The sequence below is a fragment of the Stenella coeruleoalba genome (assembly GCF_951394435.1).
Source record: "Stenella coeruleoalba genome assembly, chromosome: 5".
Taxonomy (NCBI): Eukaryota; Metazoa; Chordata; class Mammalia; order Artiodactyla; family Delphinidae; genus Stenella; species Stenella coeruleoalba.
In genome coordinates this window covers 30,431,808-30,455,408 of record NC_137150.1, presented here as the reverse complement: position 1 = coordinate 30,455,408, position 23,601 = coordinate 30,431,808, and the positions used below count along the sequence as shown (strand labels likewise).

Sequence of the window (23,601 nt, the reverse complement as noted above, 5' to 3'; positions counted from 1 at the left end):
GTTTCCCCCTCATTCTGTTTTCATATATGAAGTGTTTTTATAACAAATCTTGGCTTCCTCTTTTTATTTGCCTTAGAACAATAGTTCTCAATAGTTCTTATACATTAGAATATCACCTGGTGAGCTTTAAAAAAATCTCTATATCCAGGTCACATGCCTTACAAAGTAAATCAAAATGTCTGTGGGATGTGAAAGGGAGCCAGGAGTCAGTATCCCCATGAGATGTTAATGTGCAGCAATGTTTGGAAACTACTGTCTTAAACTTTTAATAATCATTCCATCACGTGTTAGTGCTGTGAAGGTCCAAGATATATACTACTTTTAAATCTACAATCTGAATCACCTGTATTGCAAGCCTGGCATAGTAGTTAGTATAGTAGCTGGTGAGTAAAACTACTACTTGCACCTTAACTTATATCTTATCTGGCTTTAACTTCTATTTGCAACATATAAAAACACTTGTAGTAACAACAAAAAAATTATTTTTTAGTGAACAGGAGTCCCACAGAAATGTTTCAGAATCTAGGATTTTTTGCAGTTTAGAAGTTAATACAGTGCATATACCTTATATTTCATCATACCCCAAAAGAATCTGGGGCAGCCCCCTGTAATCAAGAACATTAACGTTTAACAACAATGCATATAGATATTCACACTGACTGTGATAAATAAAAATTTTAAGTAGTCTCATGTTATTTTAGGCCAGGTTTTGGAATTTCAGAGCTTTTTGGATTACAGAAATGAAGACAAGTGATTATGGAGTATATCTGCATAGGTGACAATTTAAGGTCTCCCCTACCTCCCATAAAATGTGAATAAATAGTCTGAAAGCCACTGACAGAATGTTTCTGTAAAATGTTTTCATACTGCTGCTAGAGTAAAGGTGACACCTGATGAGAAAGACATATTGAACAGCCTGTGTTTGAATGTCTGCTTTGACATGTGTTTGTAGTACTTTTTTAATTAAAAATAAACACTACTTACTGCTACTACTAATAAAAAGCCTAACCCCATCTTACTAAGAGTGGACCTAGAAGAAAACCAATCTTTGTTGTTAGTGTTGAAAGTCAAGAAAAAGGAACACCTAATTCAGAAAATAGAAATCTTAATTAAATCAAAAGGCAGAACGTTAAAACTAGAATTGATGGTGGCCTAAAGCATGACATGAATTGAGTTCACCATAAATAAAATAAAGAAATAAAACTGTAAAAGTATCTCAACATTTACAGTGTAAAACTGCTTGAGTGAGTATTTTAGTGAAAATGGAAAATCATGCAGAAAAAAATGGTTTCTGCATGATTAATTGTGAAGACAATAAAGAAAACTTGTATTCTTAATGGAAATCAGATTATCTCAAGTAGAATGTCCCAAATAGAAGTTCAAGTTTTACACACACACACACACACACACACACACATATACACACACACACACACAAAGAAAATGGGAAAGGGGTGGGAGTGGGGGAGATGTGTGTGTGTGGGTATGTCAGTGGTGGGGATCCATGTAAAATAATTTTGGGAATTCTGGATTGAATTAAGTTAAGGAGATTTTTCTCCATTAGGACTTCTAAGAACCTTAAATAAGTTAATATGCTTTCACAATCTCTAAGGTAGGTATAATAGGCAGCCTGCTCACACTTCCTTGACCTCCAAACCCTTTTTTCTTTAAAGCATTTAACAAGACTAGTATTCCACAGAACATGAAATTGCTGGAGATGTATTTATAAATTCAGGAATTTTAGATGGTCTTCAAGAATGACTATCAAGAGTCAACTTCTACTTCACACCATGAATTTTCTTATCCTTATCAGCTATCAGTCACTATTCAGTGCTACTACCTCCATGCAATGTAATAAAATTCCCAAATGAATGAGATTAATTTTGGAATTAACAGCATGGATTATCATATAAATGAGAAAACAGTATATCTTCTCTTATACTAAACACCAAGTCAAAACAAAACTTAAAATAACATATTCATCATTTACAAGTGTAAGCAGGCAGTTTGTATAAATATTGAAATGCTATACCTCATCAAATTCTTCAGTCATTTTTCTGATGATTTCTGCATTCTGCATATTTCGAAACATCTCTATTCTCACAGTACCTGTGGAACAACAGATTTTATATAGTTAATCTTTTTCTATCCCATGCTAAAAATTAAATTTAACCTGAGCACTGTTTGAAAAGTTTTATATGAAAGTGTTTGGGTTTTTCTTACTTCCCCCAAACTTCTATCTATTCTAAAGGAATCCCTTGTTTAAGAATTTAAAAGTTCTTTAGACATTAAAAAAAAACCCTGAATATCCCATGAATTAGATAAGTATAAGGAAAAATATTGAGAGAAGTGTTGAAGAAGGAAAAGACAAAGACATAAAACAATGAATTTATATGGTAAGGAAGCCCCTAAAGATTGACTTAAATATATACTGGTGCTAACCAGACATACAGCTGGTTGCCTTTGTCTGAAAAACATCCAAGTATAGAAAGTGTTATCTCCCTTAAAGGCTCCCTTTGATATTTTTTAATCATCAGAATATTCTTCGATAAATTAAAACTAAATGTCCCATAATCTAACAACACATTTCAGTTATATCTGTTTTTTTGAACATGAAGACTTGCTCAATAACTTCTACATAAGGATCAGACAATCAAAGAAAAAGTTAACCTCTTTCAACATCTCATTCTTTCGTACTACTTTTACCTTACTTTATTTTTATCTCAAATATGGTTATATAAATATTATCACTCTTATGAGAATGAGTGGTTTATATTGAAAACCTGTGTTAAAAATAACATTTAAAGAAACTGAAATAAGGTTCAATTTAAAGAAACTGAAATAAGGTTCAAAATGAACTTAGGTACAAAGAATTCCGGCCTAATAATTAAATGAGGTTCAGTTTCAACTGTATAAGTGTAAAATACTCAAGTTAAAAATCACAAAAATAACACTCAATGAATCAGTAAGAAAATAATTACTGTATAACCTCTGACAGGCTCCTTGCCAGTGATTACCAGCTCCAACTCAAATCACAACTAGGAATGTAGGTGGGAAGAGTCTCTGAAATGTACTGTACGCTTACAGGAAAGACCATGGAAGCAGTAGGATAGCCACTAAAAGTCAAAGTATGATCTTAATTCTGAGTCCCAACAAAAACTACAATGGAACATGTGGCACTTATTAAACTCGATTTAACTGAATTAAAATCTATAAAATGAGAAAAAAGCCCTATCTGCCCTATCTTTTAATCAGGATCATTTAAAAGCACAGTTTATTTACTGATACATAGTTCTCATTCATTTTCTGGATGATGAATTAAGTACTACCAACAGATATTCCCAATATTCAACTTTAGAGATGACAGTCTAGGCTGGAATGTGGATGAAAAGGAAAAATATTTTTAAAGAGTTCTTCCCCAACATGCAATTTCTGAAACAAAATGAGAAACTTTTTATCCTGATTTTATTTTTTTATGTGAAAAACAGTAACGTAGAGAGTATTCAACAGTGTTGAAGACAGGTTGTTTATGTACTACAATACAGCCTTTATTTTCAGAGGATTTTAAAAAATTAAATAAACAAGAAATGTGCTCAACTGATAATTGTAACTAATCTCAAATAAAAGTAACTTTCTGTTAGACATTCTTAAAATCACTCAAAACAAAACTGTTTCTGTTTAACCTTGTTTGGGTCATGAAATATTCTGTCAATCTGAAATAACATTCCCATAGATAAAAAGCATGTAATTTCAGGGGTTAATTCATGGTACTCTTGATAAGTAAAATTACATTCATAAGTACTAATAAAAAAGCAAAAGAAGTAAAATTAGATGTTAAAATTTTTGAACATGGGAAGAATTAACTGTTCTTCTTAGGGAGATGGAAATATTTTATATTTTGAATGGAATGTCATTACATGGTTGTACGCATTTGTCAAAAGCCACCTATCTGTATACTGTGTGTGAATTTTAATGTATGGAAATTAGATCTTGGTAAAGTTGATTTTTTAAAAATTCAAGAAAAGGGACAACATTAATTCTACTACTTCATTAATAAGTTGCACATATCACTCTTAAAATACTCCCAGTGTAAATAATGTTCAACTACTCTATATCCATGATTGACATGGCAGTTTTCATATTCAGTGGAGTCTTAACTATACTTTCAATAAAATAGCTATGTTAGTTCATAAAGAGAGGACTATTTCACTGCATCTATTTCATGTGGTAAAGTGAAGAGCAACAAAACAGTAACTAGCATTAAAAGCAATATGAAAAAAACCTCATGCTTAGCATCTTTAAAGATGACTACAATATACAAATATCAATTACTAATAAAATAAAATCAGATGTTTAAAAGCCATAATTTTGAAAATGAACAGAAGCTTGTTACTGATTTTTCTTTTAAGGACGAAATTCCTTCTCCTGCCACAATGACTATTCCAAAGATTAGCCTATTTACTTATTTTCCAACTGTTCATTCTTCTCCAATTGGGTACCACAACTCTACAGAAACTGCTTCCTCACACCAGCTGTCTCCGAACTGCTACATCAAACAGTTTTTCCTTAGTAATAATCTATCTAATGTATTTAAAGAATCTGCTTATTTTATTGGTTCCCACAGCAGTATATATTTACACTATATTCTCTGATGACTTATTTTTATTTCTTTCAGTTACTTTTAGTCATTTAACCTAAGTACATACAGGTAATTTCTAAAGCTCAATCCAAGCATTCTTTTTTGCCCTTTTTTTTACATTTTCTAACCCAGATGTGGTCCCTACCTATCTAGCTCACCCACTAGAATAAAGTATGGCAGAGACCACTACTTACTGAACTTTGTATTCCCCCATGAACCTTGAAAAATGCCTGACAGGTTAAGCTCCTCTGCGCTTTTAAGCTTTCTTTGACAAAGAAAAAAATCTTGTCTTAATTCAACAGTAATGTTCAAAATAAATTAAAAAGCTAATCTCAGTTCATCTCTGGATTCTTGGTTCTTAAAGATGCATATTTCTAAAAGAAGATTATCCTAAGATTATGGATAGTAAAGGTAAATAAAAAATCTGAAATGATTCAGATTCATGGAAACATAAATATCTGAAAATAAAGAATAAAAGAGAAAAGATCACCTTCCACTCTCTTAAATACTAACAAGTTATCTATGAGAATCCTAAAAGAATAAGCCACCAACATACATATTTTATATTAAAAAGTAAAAGTTTGCTTGAGCAGGCCCTCCTCACAAGATTGTACTTTTTTAATAAAGCAAAAGGAAGAACTTTCAAAACTGTCATTTTAAACTATGAATAATTTTAGAAATGGAAGTAACATCAGAAAACTACCATCAAGTTCTTAATCATTTAAACTATGTCAAATGCTGGTAACGGCAGAAATTGATACAATCCCTGTGGTATGCAATTGGGCAAATGTCTACCAAAACTAATTTACATCCTCTTTTGTCTTGATATTGTACTTGTTGCAAAGTATCCATAAAATCACACATGTGCAAAATAATGAATATACAAGGTTATTCCCTGAAGCACTGTCTGTAACAGTAAAATAGGAAAAAAACCCCTATGCCCATAAATAAGAATCTGATTAAATAAGTAAAAATGGTGATAATAACAACAATGGTGGTGGCAGCCTACATCTGGGTGCTCACCATCTGCCAGGTATTGTGCTAAGTAATGCTTAAACTTCCAAACAACCTTATTCAGAATACAATTTTTCTCCCATTTTACAGATGAGAAAATTGAGGCACCTAGAGATTTAGCAACTTGTAAAAAGGGTTTTCCAGCAGCACATCCATGGCCTGCATGAAGGCAATCTGGCTATATAGGTCCATGAAAACCACTACTTTTAATTGGCTCTTAAAGTCAATGGAAGCCATGGAGACAAAAAACAATAAAGCCATCTATGACTGATATGAAAAGACCTGTAGGATACATTTATACCTGAAAAAAGAAGGGATAGGTTCCAGTTCAAGATGGTGATATAGGAAGACCCTGAACTCATCTTCTCCCATGGACAGAATTAGTCTAGATACATATGGAAAATTTTCCTCTTAAAAAAACGTATTCAAAAAAAAAAAAACATAAAGGCTGGCTGAATGACAATTATACATCAGGCAAACGAGAAGAAAACCACATCAAAGCAGGTAAGAGAGGCTGGCACAAAATTTCACCAAATATGGCACAAAATCAACCCGACCTACAGCACAGGGAAACACAAGCGAGAGGGAACTCCAAATCAGAGCTTCTCCCTGAGGACTGAAGGGCTCAAACCCCACATCAGGCACCAAAAATTTTAAAGACATGCACTTGAGAGATAAGCCAACACCCGCCCCCCCACCCCCGCCACCAGCCAAAATATCTAATTTTGAAAACCAACAAAGCCTCACATCCTGAGACCCACAGGACAACACCAATCTGGTAGAAAGCTCTTAAATGGCCTGCATAACTTGGACTCATCTACCCAGGGCCCAGCTCAGAGGCAGCCTAAAGCAACTCAACTTGAACTGAATCCGGATCACCTGCTTACATTAAAACCATGGCCTAAGGGGCAGGCATCCAATTTAACACACACATCTAGGAGCCTGCTGAAACACTCTCTGGGGATGGAGAATGGCACCATCTCATACTTTCCCTTTGCTGTGCTCCAGAGCACCAATATTTCCCGAAAGAGAGAAGACTACATGCGCCTGGTGCCCCAATTTTTCTGGCTGCTACCCAGGATATGATTCTTGATCGCCTGGCTCTAAAGGCTAGGGGAGCTTGCATTCCTGATCACATGCAACTGTAATAATCAGTGTCACCCAGAATGGAGCTCATACCCATCTGGGGCCCTGATTTTTGTGACTGCTACCAGGGATCACCTTTACTTCACCTGGCTTTCGTGGTCAGTGGGGCTGACATTTGTAGGTACTGCAACACTGTAACCAATGAAGACAGAGTTCTAAACCAGCTACCACCTCCAGGGCACAGCAAGAGGCAACAGATCCAAGAACTCAGTCTTTCTGTGAAAGAGACCTATTAGCTAAACATGATTGTGGCTTGAGGGGCAGGGTTCTCTTTAAACATGCATCTAGGGGTTGACTGTAATCCTTTTCAAAGATTTCAGAGGATGGGCACTATCTTCACACTCACTCTCTGCAGTGTTCCAGAGCACCAGTGTCTCCTGCTGAGAAGCTTTACATGCATCTGGTACCCTGGTTTTTGTGTCTAATACCTGGGACATTTTGCAACTGGAGTCCAGGGCTCCCTGATCACTGGGATCTGGTTGCAAAAGGGGCTTGGGTACCTGGGTTCCATGGGACTGTGGCAATTAGAGGGATGGTTCTGGGCAGGTTACCACACGTAGCCCACTGCACAGACAGCTGGCTGAAGCACATTTCCCAGTCTATGAAAGAGGCCACTTTGCTTCTCCTGCAGCTTTGGATTGAGAAGCAGCCTTCAAGGGTTTTTTAAACATCTTTATTGGAGTATAATTGCTTTACATTGTTGTGTTAGTTGCTGCTGTATAACAAAGTGAATCAACTATACATACATATATATATATATATATATATATATATATATATATATATCCCCTCCCTCTTGCATCTCCCTCCCACCCTCCCTATCCCACCCCTCTAGGTGGTCACAAAGCACCGAGCTGGTCTCCCTGTGCTATGCGGCTGCTTCCCACTAGCTATCTATTTTACACTTGGTAGTGTATATATGTCAACAGGATTCAGGTTTGACACACATGCGGTGGCATATGGAGCGGCTCTAAAGGAACATAGACTGTGGATGTCATTTTGGCACTCTCCTTTTGCCTTGCTCCAGCTCACTGTTATCTCCTACAAAGAAGTTATACACTCATCTGAAGTTCTGATTTTTCTGACTGCTGCCCAAGGTATACTTCCAGATTGCCTGGCTCTGGTAACCAGTGAGGCTTATGTTTGCAGCCTTTCAGGACTGCATATATTATATCTACATACTTTTAAAAACGGCTAGCTGATGGCTTGGCTTCTAGTCAGCCTGAATCTAGGTGCTGAAATCTTCCACTCTGGGACAGTGACAGGCCTTGGCTCATCCTCAACTACTGGGAGCTATTAAAAATATATTAGGATGCTTAGACAAGCAAAGAGGTTTGAGAGACGACCAATAGCTGGGGCAAGGCTGAACAAAAAGGTTCACCTCCTACACAAGGCCACTCCTTCAAGACTGGGAGGGGGTGGTTGTTTCATCCACTGTGTATAAACCAATAGAGAGAGTTAAGCAAAATGAAGAAACAGAGGAATATTTTCCAAATGAAAGAACAACAAAACTTCAGGGGAAAAAAAAAAAAACTTTAATGAAACAGAGATAAATATTTTACCTGAAAAAGTAATGGTCATTTGATATCCACCAAATGGGTGGTAATGGGAGTAATGGATAAGTGAGAACTTCAACCAAGAGATGGAAAACATAAAAAAGCACCAATACAATTTACAGAGATGAAGAATACAATAACTGAATTGAAAAGTACACTAGATGGGTTCAAGACAAAATGAAACAAAAGAAAAAATCAAACAACTTGAAGACAAGGCACTAGAACTTACCCAATCACAGCAGCAAAAAGAAGAAGGTCAAAGACAGCTTAAGTGACACATGGGATGATACCAAACATACTAATATTCACATTTTAGGTCTCCCAGAAGAAGAAGAGGGAGAGAAAGGGGCAGAAAACAGACATTCAAGTCCAGGAAGCCTAGAGAGCTCCAAAAGAGATGAACCGAAAATGGCTCACAGTAAGGCACATTATAAATAAAATGTCAAAAGTTAAAGACAAGAAGATAATATTTAAAACAACGAGAAAAACAACTAGCTATATTCAAGAACTCCCATGACACTATCAGCACACTTTTTAGCAAAAACTCTGCAGGCCAGAAGGGAATGCATGATATATTCAAAGTGCTGAAATAAAACTTCCAACCAAGAATACTATACCTGGAAGTGCTCTCATTCAGAATTCAAGGAGGGAGAGCTTTTCAGAGATGCAAAAGCTAAAGGAGTCCATCACTACTAAACCAGCCTACAAGAAATGTTAAATGGATGTCTTTAAGCTGAAAGGAAAGGGCACTACTTAGTTATCAGAACACATATGAAAGAATAAATCCCACTTAAAAGTAAATATATAGTGAAGTAGTGGATTAATGACTTATGAAGCTAATATGAAGGTTAAAAGACAAAAGTAATAAAAATAAGCATGACAGTAATTAGTTAAGGGATACATAAGATTTTTAAAATGTAACATGAAAAATATAAAATGTGGACAGTGCAAAGAGAGTAAAAACGTTAAGCTTTAAAACAGGATGGATGAAACGTAAGTTGTTACCAACTTAAAATGTGGTTGTAAGTGTCATGACAACCCAAAGCAAAAACCTACAGTATAAATACACAGAAGATAAAAAGAAAGGAATATATACATATCGCTAAAGAAAGTCATCAAACTATTCCATTGGCCAAAAAGTTCATTATGGAAAAATGTTACAGAAGATGTTAACATGTTACAGAAAAACCTGAACGAACTTTTCAGCCAACCCAATACAAAGTAGGAGAGGCAGAGAAGAAAAAAGGAACAAAGAGTAACTATAAAAACAACTAGGAAACAATTAACAAAATGGTAATAAACACAAACCTATCAGTAACTACTTTAAATGTAAAAGGACTAAATTCTCCAATCAAAAGACATGGAGTGGATAAATGAATAAAAACACAAGTCCCATCTATACGCTGCAAACATGAGGCACACTTTAGATGTAAGGACACACACAGACTGAAGTAAAGGATGGAAAAAAGATATTCCATGCAAACGGAAACCAAAAGAAAGCTGCAGTAGATATATATATATATATATATGTATACACACATCACACGTAACAGACTTAAGGGAAAATTAATGGTATAGATATAATAAAAAATAATAGTAAAGGAGTTGTCCAACAAAAGGATCAACATTTGAAAATATTTACGAACCAAACATATGAAGCAAATATTAAAAGAACCAAAGGGAGAAAGAGAAAGCAATACAATTATTGAAGACTTTCATACCCTACTTAAACCAACAGACAGATCATCCAGACAGAAAATCAATGAGAAAACAACTGCCTTAAATGACATTAGACCAGATGGACGTAACAGATATTTATAAAACATTCCATCCAAAATCAACAAAATACATATTTTTCTCTAGTGCACAGGGAACATTTTCTAAGATACATCATATGTTTGGCCACAAAACAGTCTTAATTAATTTAAGAGGACTCAGTTTTGGCTGAAAAGATGGCAGAGTAGAAGGACGTGAGCTCACCCCTTCTGACAAAAACACCAACATAACAACTAAATGCTGAATAACCATTGACCAAAAAACAGAAAAGAAAAAAAAAAAAAACAAACCCAGACACTGGAAGCTGCCAAAAAAGATACCCTACATCCAAAGACAAAGAAGAAGTGATGGGACAGTAGGAAGGGCACAATCACGATAAAATCAAATCTCATACCTGCCATGTGGGCGACCCAGAAACTGGAAAATAATTATACCACAGAAGTTCTCTCACAGGAGTAAAAGTCCTGACCCATGTCAGACTTCCCAGCATTGGTACCTGGCGAAAAGAGGAGGAGCCCCCAGAGAATCTGGCTTTGAAGGGCAGCAGGGTTTGATCGCAGAAATTTCTTAATACTGGGAAAACAGAAACTCCTCTTGGAGGGTGCACACAAGGTCCCGTGTGCAACAGGACCCAGGGAAAAAAGCAGTGACCTCATAAGAGACTGGGCCAGACCTGTTAGTATTAGATGGCCTCCTGTGGGGTCGAGAGTGAGGCTGTGGCTCACTGCTGGGACAAAGACACTGGGAGTGGTGGTTCTGGCGAGTACTCATTGGTGTCAGCCCTCCTGGAGGACACCATTTCCTCCCGATGATCTAGCCCCACACAAAAGCCCATAGGCTCCACTACTCGGAGGCCTCAGGCCAAACAACCAACAGAGCAGGAACACAGCCCCACCCATCCACAGACAGTCTGCATAAAGTCTTCCTGAGCTCAGCCCTTCCCACCAGAGGAACAATACCCAGCTCCACCCACCAGTGAGCAGAAGGCCCACAAGGATGCATACACAAGCGTCATAGCCTCATCCACCACAGGGGCAGACAGGAGAAGCAAAAAGAACTACAATCCTGCAGCATGCAAAACAGAAACAGCAATCACAGAAAGTTAGACAAAATGAGAGGGTAGAGGGATATGTCCCAGATAAAGGAACACGATAAAACCCCAGAAGAACAATTAAGTGAAGTGGAGATACTCAATCTATCAGAAAAAGAATTCAGAGTAATGAGACTGAAAATACTCCGAGAGCTCAAAAAAATAATGGAGGCACAGATTGAGAAGATACAAGAAATATTTAACAAAGACCTAGAAGAAGTACAGAACAAACAGATGAACTATACAATAAGTGAAATGAAAAATACAATAGAAAAAAATCAATAGGAGAGTGAGGCAGAAGTGAGCTGAAAGACAGAATGGTGGAAATCACTGCTGTGGAACAGAATAAAAAATAAAATGAAAAGAAATGAGGACAGTCTCAGAGACCTCTGGGACAACATTAAACACACAAACATTGGCATTATATTACAGGAGTCCCAGAAGGAGGAGAGAGAAAGGACATGAGAAACTATTTGAAGAGATAATACCTGAAAACTTCCCTAACAAGGGAAAGGAAACAGTCACCCAAGTCCAAGAAACACAGAGAGTGCCAGGCAAGATAAACCCAAGGAGGAATAAGCCGAGAAACACAGTAACCAAACTGACAAAAGTTAAAGACAAAAACAAAATGTGAAAAGCAACAAACAACATACAAAAGAAATCCCATCAGGTTATCAGCTGATTTCTCAGCAGAAACTCTGCAGGCAAGAAGAGAGTGGCACGATATATTGGGTTGGCCAAAAAGTGCCTTTGGTTTTTAAGTAAAAATGAAAGACACACTTTTCATTTTCACCAACAACTCTATTGAACAACGGAGTCATTCCTTTGTTCCACTACCTTCTGCCATTTTTCAGGCAACTTAACTCCATCTTCCCAAAACTTTATATCTTTTTGAGCAAAGAACTGTTCCAGGTGCCTTTTACAGTCTTCCAGGGAATTGAATTTTTTTCCATCAAGAGAATCTTGCAGTAATCCAAAGGTGCAATGTCTGGTGAATACAGTGGGTTAATCAGAACTTCCCATCCAAGCTGTAATAGTTTTTGCCTGGTCATCAAAGACACGCACAGTCTTGCGTTATCCTGATGGAAGATTATGCGTTTTCTGTTGACTAATTCTGAACACTTTTCATCGAGTGCTGCTTTCAGTTGGTCTAATCGGGAGTAGTACTCGTTGGAATTAATTGTTTGGTTTTCTGGAAGGAGCTCTTAATACAGGACTCCATTCCAATGCCACCACATACACCACATCACCTTCTTTGCATGAAGACCAGCCTCTGGTGTGGTTGGTGTTGGTTTATTTCACTTGAACCGACAATCTCTTCCACTCCACATTATTATCTAGTAACCAATTTTCATTGCCCGTCAAAATTAGTTTTAAAAGTGAAACGTTTTCATTAAATTGCAGTAGAGAATCACATAGGGAAATAGGGTCAAGATTTTTTTCGCTTAACTTATGTGGAACCCAGACATCAAAGCGATTCACATAACCAAGCTGGTGAAAATGATTTTCAACGCTTGACTTGGATATTTTGACTATGTCGGCGACCTCCCGTGTGGTATACCGTTGAAATTTCCAGCACAAAACTTCGCAAACCACCTTTGACACGTTCAATCAGACACAGCATCTTCTCCATACACTGCACAATTTTTTTGAGTGTTTCAGTTGTGTTTTTACCTTTCTTGAAATAATAAACCATAATATGCAGAAAATGTTGCTTTTTATCTTCAATCTTCCATATTAAAATGCGACACAAAAATTCACCAAATTTGATGTCTTTTTTAAAATGCACGCTGATATAACAGCTGTCAAATACAATCTACCAAAACTGTTTTGAATGAAGTTAAAGCCAACTAAGTACTACTACAGCAATCTTACAGAAAAAACTGAACAAACCTTTTGGCCAACCCAATATTTAAAGTGACGAACGGGGAAAACCTACAACCAAGAATATGCTACCTTGCAAGTCTCTCATTCAGATTCCACAGAGAAATCAAAAGCTTTACAGACAAGCAAAAGCTGAGAGAGTTCAGCACCACCAAATCAGCTTTACAACAAATGCTAAAGGATCTTCTCTAGGCAAAAAACACAAGAGAAGGAAAAGACCTACAATAACAAACCCAAACCAATTCACAAAATGGTCATAGGAACATACATATCGATAATTACCTTAAATGTAAATGGATTAAATGTGCCCACCAAAAGACACAAACTGGCTGAATGGATACAGAAACAAGACCCATATATATGCTGTCTACAAGACACCCACTTCACACCTAGGGACACATACAGACTGAAAGTGAGGGGATGGAAAAAGATATTCCATGCAAATGGAAACCAAAAGAAATCTGGAGTAGCAATTCTCATATCAGACAAAATAGACTTTAAAATAAAGACTATTAGGAGAGAAAAAGAAGGACACTACATAATGATCAAGGGATCGATCCAAGAAGAAGATATAACACTGTAAATATTTATGCACCCAACATATGAGCACCTCAATAAATAAGTCAAATACTAACAGCCATAAAAGGGGAAATTGACAGTAACACATTCATAGTAGGGGACTTTAACACCCCACTTTTACCAATGGACAGATCATCCAAAATCAAAATAAATAAGGAAACACAAGCTTTAAATGATACAGTAAACAAGATGGACTTAATTGATATTTATAGGACATTCCATCCAAGAACAACAGAATACACATTTTTCTCAAGTGCTCATGGAACATTCTCCAGGACAGATCATATCCTGGGTCACAAATCAAGCCTTGGTAAATATAAGAAAATTGAAATTGTATCAAGTATCTTTTCCAACCACAATGTTATGAGACTAGATATCAATTACAGGAAAAGATCTGTAAAAAAATACAAACATATGGAGGCTAAACAATACACTACTTAATAATGAAGTGATCACTGAAGAAATCAAAGAGGAAATTAAAAAAATACCTAGAAACAAATGACAATGGAGACACAACGACCTAAAACCTATGGGATGCAGCAAAAGCAGTTCTAAGAGGGAAGTTTATAGCAATACATCCTACCTTAGGAAACAGGAAACATCTCGAATAAACAAGCTAACCTTGCACTTAAACCAATTAGAGAATGAAAAACAAAAAAACCCCAAAGTTAGCAGAAAGAAAGAAATCATAAAGATCAGATGAGAAATAAATGAAAAAGAAATGAAGGAAACGACAGCAAAGATCAATAAAACTAAAAGCTGCTTCTTTGAGAAGATAAATAAGATAAACCATTAGCCAGACTCCTCAAGAAAAAAAGGGAGAAGACTCAAATCAACAGAATTAGAAATGAAAAAGGAGAAGTAACAACTGACACTGCAGAAATACAAAAGATCATGAGAGATTACTACAAGCAACTATATGCCAATAAAATGGACAATCTGAAAGAAATGGACAAATTCTTAGAAATGCACAACCTGCCAAGACTGAATCAGGAAGAAATAGAAAATATGAACAGACCAATCACAAGCACTGAAATTGAAACTGTGATTAAAAGTCTTCCAACAAACAAAAGCCCAGGACCAGATGGCTTCACAGGCGAATTCTATCAAACATTTAGAGAAGAGCTAACACCTATTCTTCTCAAACTCTTCCAAAATATAGCAGAGGGAGGAACACTCCTAAATTCCTTCTACGGGCCACCATCATCTTGATACCAAAACCAGACAAGGATGTCACAAAGAAAGAAACTACAGGCCAATAGCACTGATGAACAGAGATGCAAAAATCCTCAACAAAATACTAGCAAACAGAATCCAACAGCACATTAAAAGGATCATACACCATGATCAAGTGGGGTTTATTCCAGGCATGCAAAGATTCTTCAATATACGCAAATCTATCAATGTGATAAACCGTATTAACAAATTGAAGGAGAAAAACCACATGATCATCTCAATAGATGCAGAGAAAGCTTTTGACAAAATTCAACACCAATTTATGATTAAAAACCCTGCAGAAAGTAGGCATAGAGGAAACTTTCCTCAACATAATAAAGGCCATATATGACAAGCCCACAGCCAACATCATCCTCAATGGTGAAAAACTGAAAGCATTTCCACTAAGATCAGGAATAAGACAAGGTTGCCCACTCTCACCACTGTTATTCAACATAGTTTCGGAAGTTTTAGCCACAGCAATCAGAGAAGAAAAGGAAATGAAAGGAATCCAAATCAGAAAAGAAGTAAAGCTGTCACTGTTTGCAGATGACATGATACTATACATAGAGAAACCTAAAGAAGCTACCAGAAAACTACTAGAGCTCATCAATGAATTTGGTAAAGTAGCAGGATACAAAATTAATGCACAGAAAATCTCTGGCATTCCTATATACTAATGATGAAAAATCTGAAATTGAAATCAAGAAAACACTCCCATTGACCACTGCAACAAAAAGAATAAAATATCTAGGAATAAACCTACCTAAGGAGACAAAAGGCCTGTATGCAGAAAATTATAAGACACTGATGAAAGAAATTAAAGATGATACAAATAGATGGAGAGATATACCATGTTCTTGGATTGGAAGAATCAACATTGTGAAAATGACTCTACTACCCAAAGCAATCTATAGATTCAATGCAATTCCTATCAAACTACCCCTGGCATTTTTCACAGAACTAGAACAAAAAATTTCACAATTTGTATGGAAGCACAAAAGACTCCGAATAGCCAAAGCAATCTTGAGAACGAAAAATGGAGCTGGAGGAATAAGGCTCCCTGACTTCAGACTATACTACAAAGCTACAGTAATCAAGACAGTATGGTACTGGCACAAAAACAGAAAGATAGATCAATGGAACAGGATAGAAAGCTCAGAGATAAACCCACGCACATATGGACACCTTATTTTTGATAAAGGTGGCAGGAATGTACAGTGGAGAAAGGACAGCCTCTTCAATAAGTGGTGCTGGGAAAACTGCACAGGTACATGTAAAAGTATGAGATTAGATCACTCCCTAACACCATACACAAAAATAAACTCAAAATGGATTAAAGACCTAAATGTAAGGCCAGAAACTATCAAACTCTTAGAGGAAAAAATAGGCAGAACACTCTATGACATTAATCATATGGAGAAAATATTTGCAAATGAAGCAACTGACAAAGGATTAATCTCCAAAATTTACAGGCAGCTCAATAACAAAAAAACGAACAACCCAATACAAAAATGGCCAGAAGACCTAAATAGACATTTCTCCAAAGAAGATATACAGGCTGCCAACAAACACATGAAAGAATGCTCAACATCATTAATCATTAGAGAAATGCAAATCAAAACTACAATGAGATATCATCTCACACCGGTCAGAATGGCCATCATCAAAAAATCTAAAAACAATAAATGCTGGAGACGGTGTGGAGAAAAGGGAACACTCTTGTACTGCTAGTGGTAATGTGAATTGGTTCAGCCACTATGGAGAACAGTATGGAGGTTCCTTAAAAAACTACAAATAGAACTACCATATGACCCAGCAATCCCACTACTGGGCATATACCCTGAGAAAACCAAAATTCAAAAAGAGTCATGTACCAATATGTTCATTGCAGCTCTATTTACAATAGCCAGGAGATGGAAACCGTGTACGTGTCCATCATCAGATGAATGGATAAAGAAGATGTGTCACATATATACAATGGAATATTACTCAGCCATAAAAAGAAATGAAATTGAGTTATTTGTAGTGAGGTGGATGGACCTAGAGTCTGTCACACAGAGTGAAGTAAGTCAGAAAGAGAAGGACAAATACTGTATGCTAACACGCATATATAGAATCTAAGAAAAAAAAATGTCATGAAGAACCTAGGGGTAAGACAGGAATAAAGACACAGACCTACTAGAGAATGGACTTGAGGATATGGAGAGGGGGAAGGGTAAACTGTGACAAAGTGAGAGAGTGGCATGGACATACATACACTACCAAACGTAAAATAGAAAGCTAGTGGGAAGCAGCCGCATAGCACAGGGAGATCAGCTTGGTGCTTTATGCCCACCTGGGTGGGATAGGGAGGGTGGGAGGGAGGGAGACGCAAGAGGGAAGAGATATTGGAACATATGTATATGTATAACTGATTAACTTTGTTATAAAGCAGAAACTAACACACCATTGTAAAACAATTATACTCCAATAAAGATGTAAAAAAAAAAAAACAACATATGACCATCTCCATAGATGCAGAAAAAGCTTTTGACAAAATTCAACACCAACTCTCCAGAAAGGGGGCATAGAGGGAACATACCTCAACATAATAAAGGCCATATGACAAATGTACAGCTAACATCATACTCAATGGTGAAAAGCTAGAAGCATTTCCTCTAAGATCAGGAACAAAACATGGATGTCCACTCTTGTCACGTTTATTCAACAGTTTTGGAAGTCCTAGGCATGGCAATCGGACAAGAAAAAATAAATAAAACGAATCCATATTGGAAAAGAAGACTTACAATGTAACTGTCTGCAGATGACATGATCCTATACATAGAATATCCTAAATATGCTACCAGAAATCTATTAGAGGTCATCAATGAAATCAGTAAAGTTATAGTATACAAAATTAATATGCAGAAATCTATTGCATTTCTATACATTAACAATGAAAGACCACAAAAAGAAATAAAAGAAACAATCTCATTTACCACAGCATCAAAAAGAATAAAATACCTAGGAATCAAACTACATAAGGACACAAAAGACCTGTATTCTGAAACTTATAAGACGCTGATGACAGAACTGAAGATGACACAAACAGATGGAAAGATATACCATGTTCTTGGATTGGAAGAATCAATATTGTCTGAACGACCCAAGGCAATCTATAGATTCAGTGCAATTCCTATCAAATCACCCATTGCATTTTTCACATAAACTAGAACAAAAAAATCTTAAAATTTGTATGGAGACACAAAAGACCCTGAATAGCCAAAGCAATCTTGAGAAAGAAAAATGGACCTGGAGAAATCAGGTCCCCTGACTTAAGACTATATTAGAAAGCTACAGTCATTGCCTACACAGAAAGAAAAATAAATTGCTTAGGTATTTAAAGTTACAAAAATAAAGAAAGAAATAATAAAAATACCAAGCCATGGTGGAAAAAAAAAAAAAGGACTAGAGACCTAAATTTAAGACCAGATAGTATAAAACTCCTAGAGAAAAAAAAAAAGGCAGAACACTGTCTGACATAAATCACAGTAACATCTTTTCCTAGCTTTCTCCTACAGTAATGGAAATAAAACAAAAATAAACAAATGGGACCTAATGAAACTCAAAAGCTTTTGCACAGCAAAGGAACCATAAACAAAATGAAAAGACAACCCACAGAATGGGAGAAAATATTTACAAATGATGTGACTGACAAAAGATTATTCTCCAAAATTCACAAATAGCTCATGAGGCTCAACATCAAAAACAGCAACAAATGAACAAACAAACAAAAAACCCAATCAAAAACTGGGCAGACCTAAATAGACATTTCTTTCTCCAAAGAAGACATACAGATGGCCAATAAGCACATGAAAAGATGCTCAACATCGCTAATTATTAGAGAAATGCACATCAAAACTACAATGAGGTATCACCTCACACCAGTCAGAATGGCCATCATCAAAAAATCTACAAACAATAAATACTGGAGAGCGTGTGGAGAAAAGGGAACCATCCTGCACTGTTGGTGGGAAGGTAAATTGATACCGCCACTATGGAGAACAGTATGGAGGTTCTTTAAGGAACTAAAAGTAGAACTACCATATGATCCAGCAATCTCACTCCTGGGCATATATCTGGAGAAAATCATGGTTCAAAAGGGTACATGTACCCGAATGTTCACTGCAGCACTGTTTACAATATCCAAGACATGGAAGCAACCTAAATGTCCATCGAAAGAGAAATGGATACAGAAAATGTGGTACATACATACCATGGAACATTACTCAGCCATTAAAAAAAATGAAATAATGCTGTTTGCAGCAACATGGACAGACGTGGAGATTACCATATGAGTGAAGGAAATCAGGCAGAGAAACAGAAATATACAGTATCACTTATAACTCGAATCTTAAAAAAATGATACAAATGAACTTATTTACAAAAGAGAACAGACTCACAGAGAACGAACTTCTGCTTCTAAGGGGGAAGGGTTGGGGGAGGGACAGATCGGGAGTTTGAGACTGACATGCACACACTGCTACATTTAAAATAGATAACTAACAAGGATCTACTGTATAGCACAGGGAACGCTGCTCAATATTCTGTAATAATATAAATGGAAAATAATTTGAAAAAGAATAGATATGTGTGTGTGTATGCACACATAATTGAATCACTTCGCCGTACAACCGAAACTAATACAACATTGTTAACAACTATGCTCCAATATAAAATAAAAATTTTAAAAAATTTAAGAGAACAGAAATCATATTAAGCATATTTTGCGACCACAATGGTATAAAAGTATTAATTAGTTACATGAAGAAAACTGGACAATTCACAAATATGCAGAGATTAAATAACGTATGCTCCTGAACAACCAATGGGTCAAAGAAGAAATTAAAAATACCTGAGGCAAGTGAAAATGGAAATGTAACATACCAAAATTTATGGGATACAGCAAAAGCAGTTCTAAGAGGGAAGTTCATTGTGATAAATGCCTACCTCAAGAAACAAGAAAAACCTCAAACCTCAAAAACCTTTCACCTCAATGAAATAGAAAGAGTAGAAACAAATGAAGCCAAAAGTTAGTAGCAGGAAGGAAATAATAAAGATTGGGGCAGAAATTAATGAAACAGATACTAAAAAGACAATAGGAAAGATTAATGAAACTAAGGGCTGATTCTTTGAAAAAATAAACAAAATTGTCAAGCCTTCAGCTAGACTCACCAAAAAAAGGACACAGAACTCAAATTTTTAAAAAAGAAACAAAAGAGGAGATGTTATATCTGATTCTACAAAAATACAAAGGATCATAAGAAACTACTATGGCCAAAGATATGCCAACAAATTGGACAGCCTAGAACAGGGGTCCCTAACCTCCAGGTTGCAGACCGGTACCAATCCTTGGCCTGTTAGGAATGGCCCACACAGCAGGAGGTGAGCAGCGGCAAGAGAGCAAAGCTTCTGCTGCTCGCCATCGCTCCCCATCACTCACATTACTGCCTGAACCATCCTCCCCGCTCCCCATCAATGGAAAAGTTGTCTTCCACGAAACCGTTCCCTTGTGCCAAAAATGTTAGGGGACTGCTGACCTAGAAGAAATGGATAAATTCTTAGAAACATAGTATCTAATTAGAGTCAATCATGACAAAACAGAAAATCTGAATAGACAGATTACTAGAGTAAAGAGATACAAGTAATCAAAGACCTCTCAACAAACAAAATCCAGAACCAAATGCTTCACTGGTGAATTCTACCAACCATTCAAAGAAGAATTAATGCCAAACCTCCTCAAACTCTTTCAAAAAACAGAACTGGGGTGAGGAGAGCAGGGAACTATTCCAAACACATTTTACAAGGCCAACATTACTCTCATACCAAAAGCAGACAAAGACGCCACAAAAAGAGAAAATTACAGGCCAATATCCCTGACGAACACATATGCAAAAATGGTCAAACAATAGCAAAACAAATGTAACAATACATTAAAAGGATCATACACCATAATCAAGTGGGAATTATTCTAGGGATGCAAGAATGGTTCAACATAGCTAAATCAGTCAATGTAATACACCACATTAACGAAATGAAGGATAAAAATCACATGATGATCTTAACAGATGCAGAAAAAGCATTTGATGAAATTCAACATTCATTTATGATAAAAACTCTCAACTTAGCAGGCACAGAGGGAACTTATCTCAACATAATAAAGGCCATATTTAACAACACTACAGCTACCATTATACTCAACAGTGCACAGCTGAAAGCTTTTCTCTACGATCAGGAAAAGACAACAAGGCCTACTATTGCCACTTTAACATAGTACTGAAAGTCCTAGCAGGATCAATTAATCAAAAATAAATATATAAACAAATTAAAATGTATCCAAACTCAAAAGGGAGAAGTAAAACTGTCACTGTTTGCAGATGACATGATCTGATATACAGAAAACCTTAAAGACTCCCCCCACCCAAAAAAACTGTTAGAAATTCAAAAAATGTTGAACGAAGAACTAAGGATGATATGAGATATTAAATACAAAGTACTTAGTATAGTACCTATAAGATATTCAGTTAGTACTGGGTTGGCCAAAAGGTTCGTTCGCTTTTTTTCCGTATGGTGGTTCTAGTAGCGCTTAGATGTCTTTAACTTCATTCGAAACAATTTTGTTAGATTGTAGATGACAGCTGTCATATCAGTGTGCATCTTAAAAAAACTTATCAGAACTAGTGAATTTTTGTGTATCCCTTTTAATATTGAAGATGGAAGGGAAAAAGCAACATTTCTGGCATATTATGCTTCATTATTTCAAGAAAGATAAAAATGCAACTGAAACAAAAAAAGATTTCTGCAGTGTATGGAGACGGTACTGTGACTGACTGAAAATGTCAAAAACAGTTTGTGAAGTTTCGTGCTGGAGATTTCTCGCTGGACGATGCTCCATCGTCAGGTAGACCACTGAAGTTGAGAGCAATCAAATTGATATTAAATGAGAACAATCAATGGTATACCATGCGGGAGATCGCCAACATACTCAAAATATCCAAATCAAGCGGTGAAAATCATTTGCACCAGATTGGTTATGTGAATTGCTTTGATGTTTGGGTTCCACATAAGAGAAAAAAACCTTCTTGACCATATTTCCCCATGCGCTTCTCTACTAAAACGTAATGAAAACGTTTCGTTTTTAAAACTTTTTTTTTTTTTTTTTTTTTTTTTTTGCCGTACGTGGGCCTCTCACTGTTGTGGCCTCTCCCCTTGCGGAGCACAGGCTCCGGACGTGCAGGCTCAGCGGCCATGGCTCACGGGCCTAGCCGCTCCACAGCATGTGGGATCTTCCCGGACCGGGGCACGAACCCGTGTCCCCTGCATTGGCAGACGGACTCTCAACCACCGCGCCACCAGGGAAGCCCAAAACTATTTTTGACAGGCGATGAAAAGTGGATACTGGACAACAATGTGGAGTGGAAGAGATGGTGGAGCAAGCGAAATAAACCACCACCAACCACGCCAAAGGCTGGTCTTCATCCAAAGAAGGTGATGTTTTGTATATGGTGGGATTGGAAAGGAGTCCTCTATTATGAGCTCCTTCCAGAAAACCAAACAATTAATTTCAACAAGTACTACTCCCAATGAGACCAACTGAAAGCAGCACTCGATGAAAAGCGTCCAGAATCAGTCAACAGAAAACGCATAATCTTCCACAAGACTGCACATTTCTTTGATGACCAGGCAAAAACTGTTACAGCTTAGCTGGGCAGTTCTGATTCACCCGCAGTATTCACCAGACATTGCACCTTCGGATTTGCATTTATTTTGGTCTTTACAAAATTCTCTTAATGGAAAAAATTTTAATCCCCTGGAAGACTGTAAAAAGCACCTGGAACAGTTCTTTGGTCATGAAGATAAAAAGTTTTGGTAAGATGGAATTATGAAGTTGCCTGAAAAATGACAGAAATACGTTGTTCAATTGAGTTGTTGGTGAAAATGAAAAATGTATCTTTTTACTTTAAAACCGAATGAACTTTTCGGCCACCCCAACATTAAGTTCTCCTACTTTTAGCATTCATTTTTGGATAGATTATTCTGCCCATTTTGGAGGCAAGCCAAAAGCTCTAGTTCCTTATTTGAGCACTAATGGACGCCAGATTCCTACTTGTGCATGTTGCCAGGTTAATGCTCTTTGGAGAATGAGATCAGTTACCTCTTTCATTCCAGAACCAAGGAAAGTCATTCTAGCAATTTTCCCATCACCCAGACTTATAGCCTCCACCGCCAGAGTGGAACTGATCAGAGACAACAGCACTAGACATCTGGGCCCCAAAAGCCTAGAACCCACGACAGGGATGAGTTAAGGCAATAAAGAAGTCATTCTTAGAGAAGTCAAGCAGGAACCAGCAAACTGTCTTATTTTCATATATATGAAGCCATGGCTTAGAGAACTGTCTCACCTTATATTCTTCACTCCTTTTCAATTCAACCCCTCCTCTTTTCTATAATGCCAGCCACAGCAGGAACCCTAGCCTTCTTTGTATCCTTACAACAAGATACAGAAGCAGGTGGAAGAGAAGACTGAAGGCAGACAAGAATTTTACTTAAGAAAAAAAAATTTACCTAAATATAACTAAAGATTTATAGCTTTTATGACATAGTAACTTCCTGGATCAATCAAAATTAAACCTGATTGTTGGGATTTCCTGGGAGTAGGA

At 36.7% G+C, this 23,601-nt stretch overlaps 1 protein-coding gene across 5 annotated transcripts in view; it reads right to left on the bottom strand.

Moving 5' to 3' along the window:
• STAG1 (STAG1 cohesin complex component) overlaps positions 1-23,601 on the bottom strand; it is a gene marked incomplete at its 3' end in the record, with an annotated part of 426,886 nt that overhangs the window by 195,975 nt on the left and 207,310 nt on the right. For all 5 annotated transcript variants that reach the window (XM_079922183.1, XM_079922181.1, XM_079922182.1 and 2 more), the window contains one exon: positions 2,033-2,109. In XM_079922183.1, the coding sequence (XP_079778309.1) occupies positions 2,033-2,109 (77 nt within the window). The remainder of the gene's footprint in view (positions 1-2,032; positions 2,110-23,601) is intronic.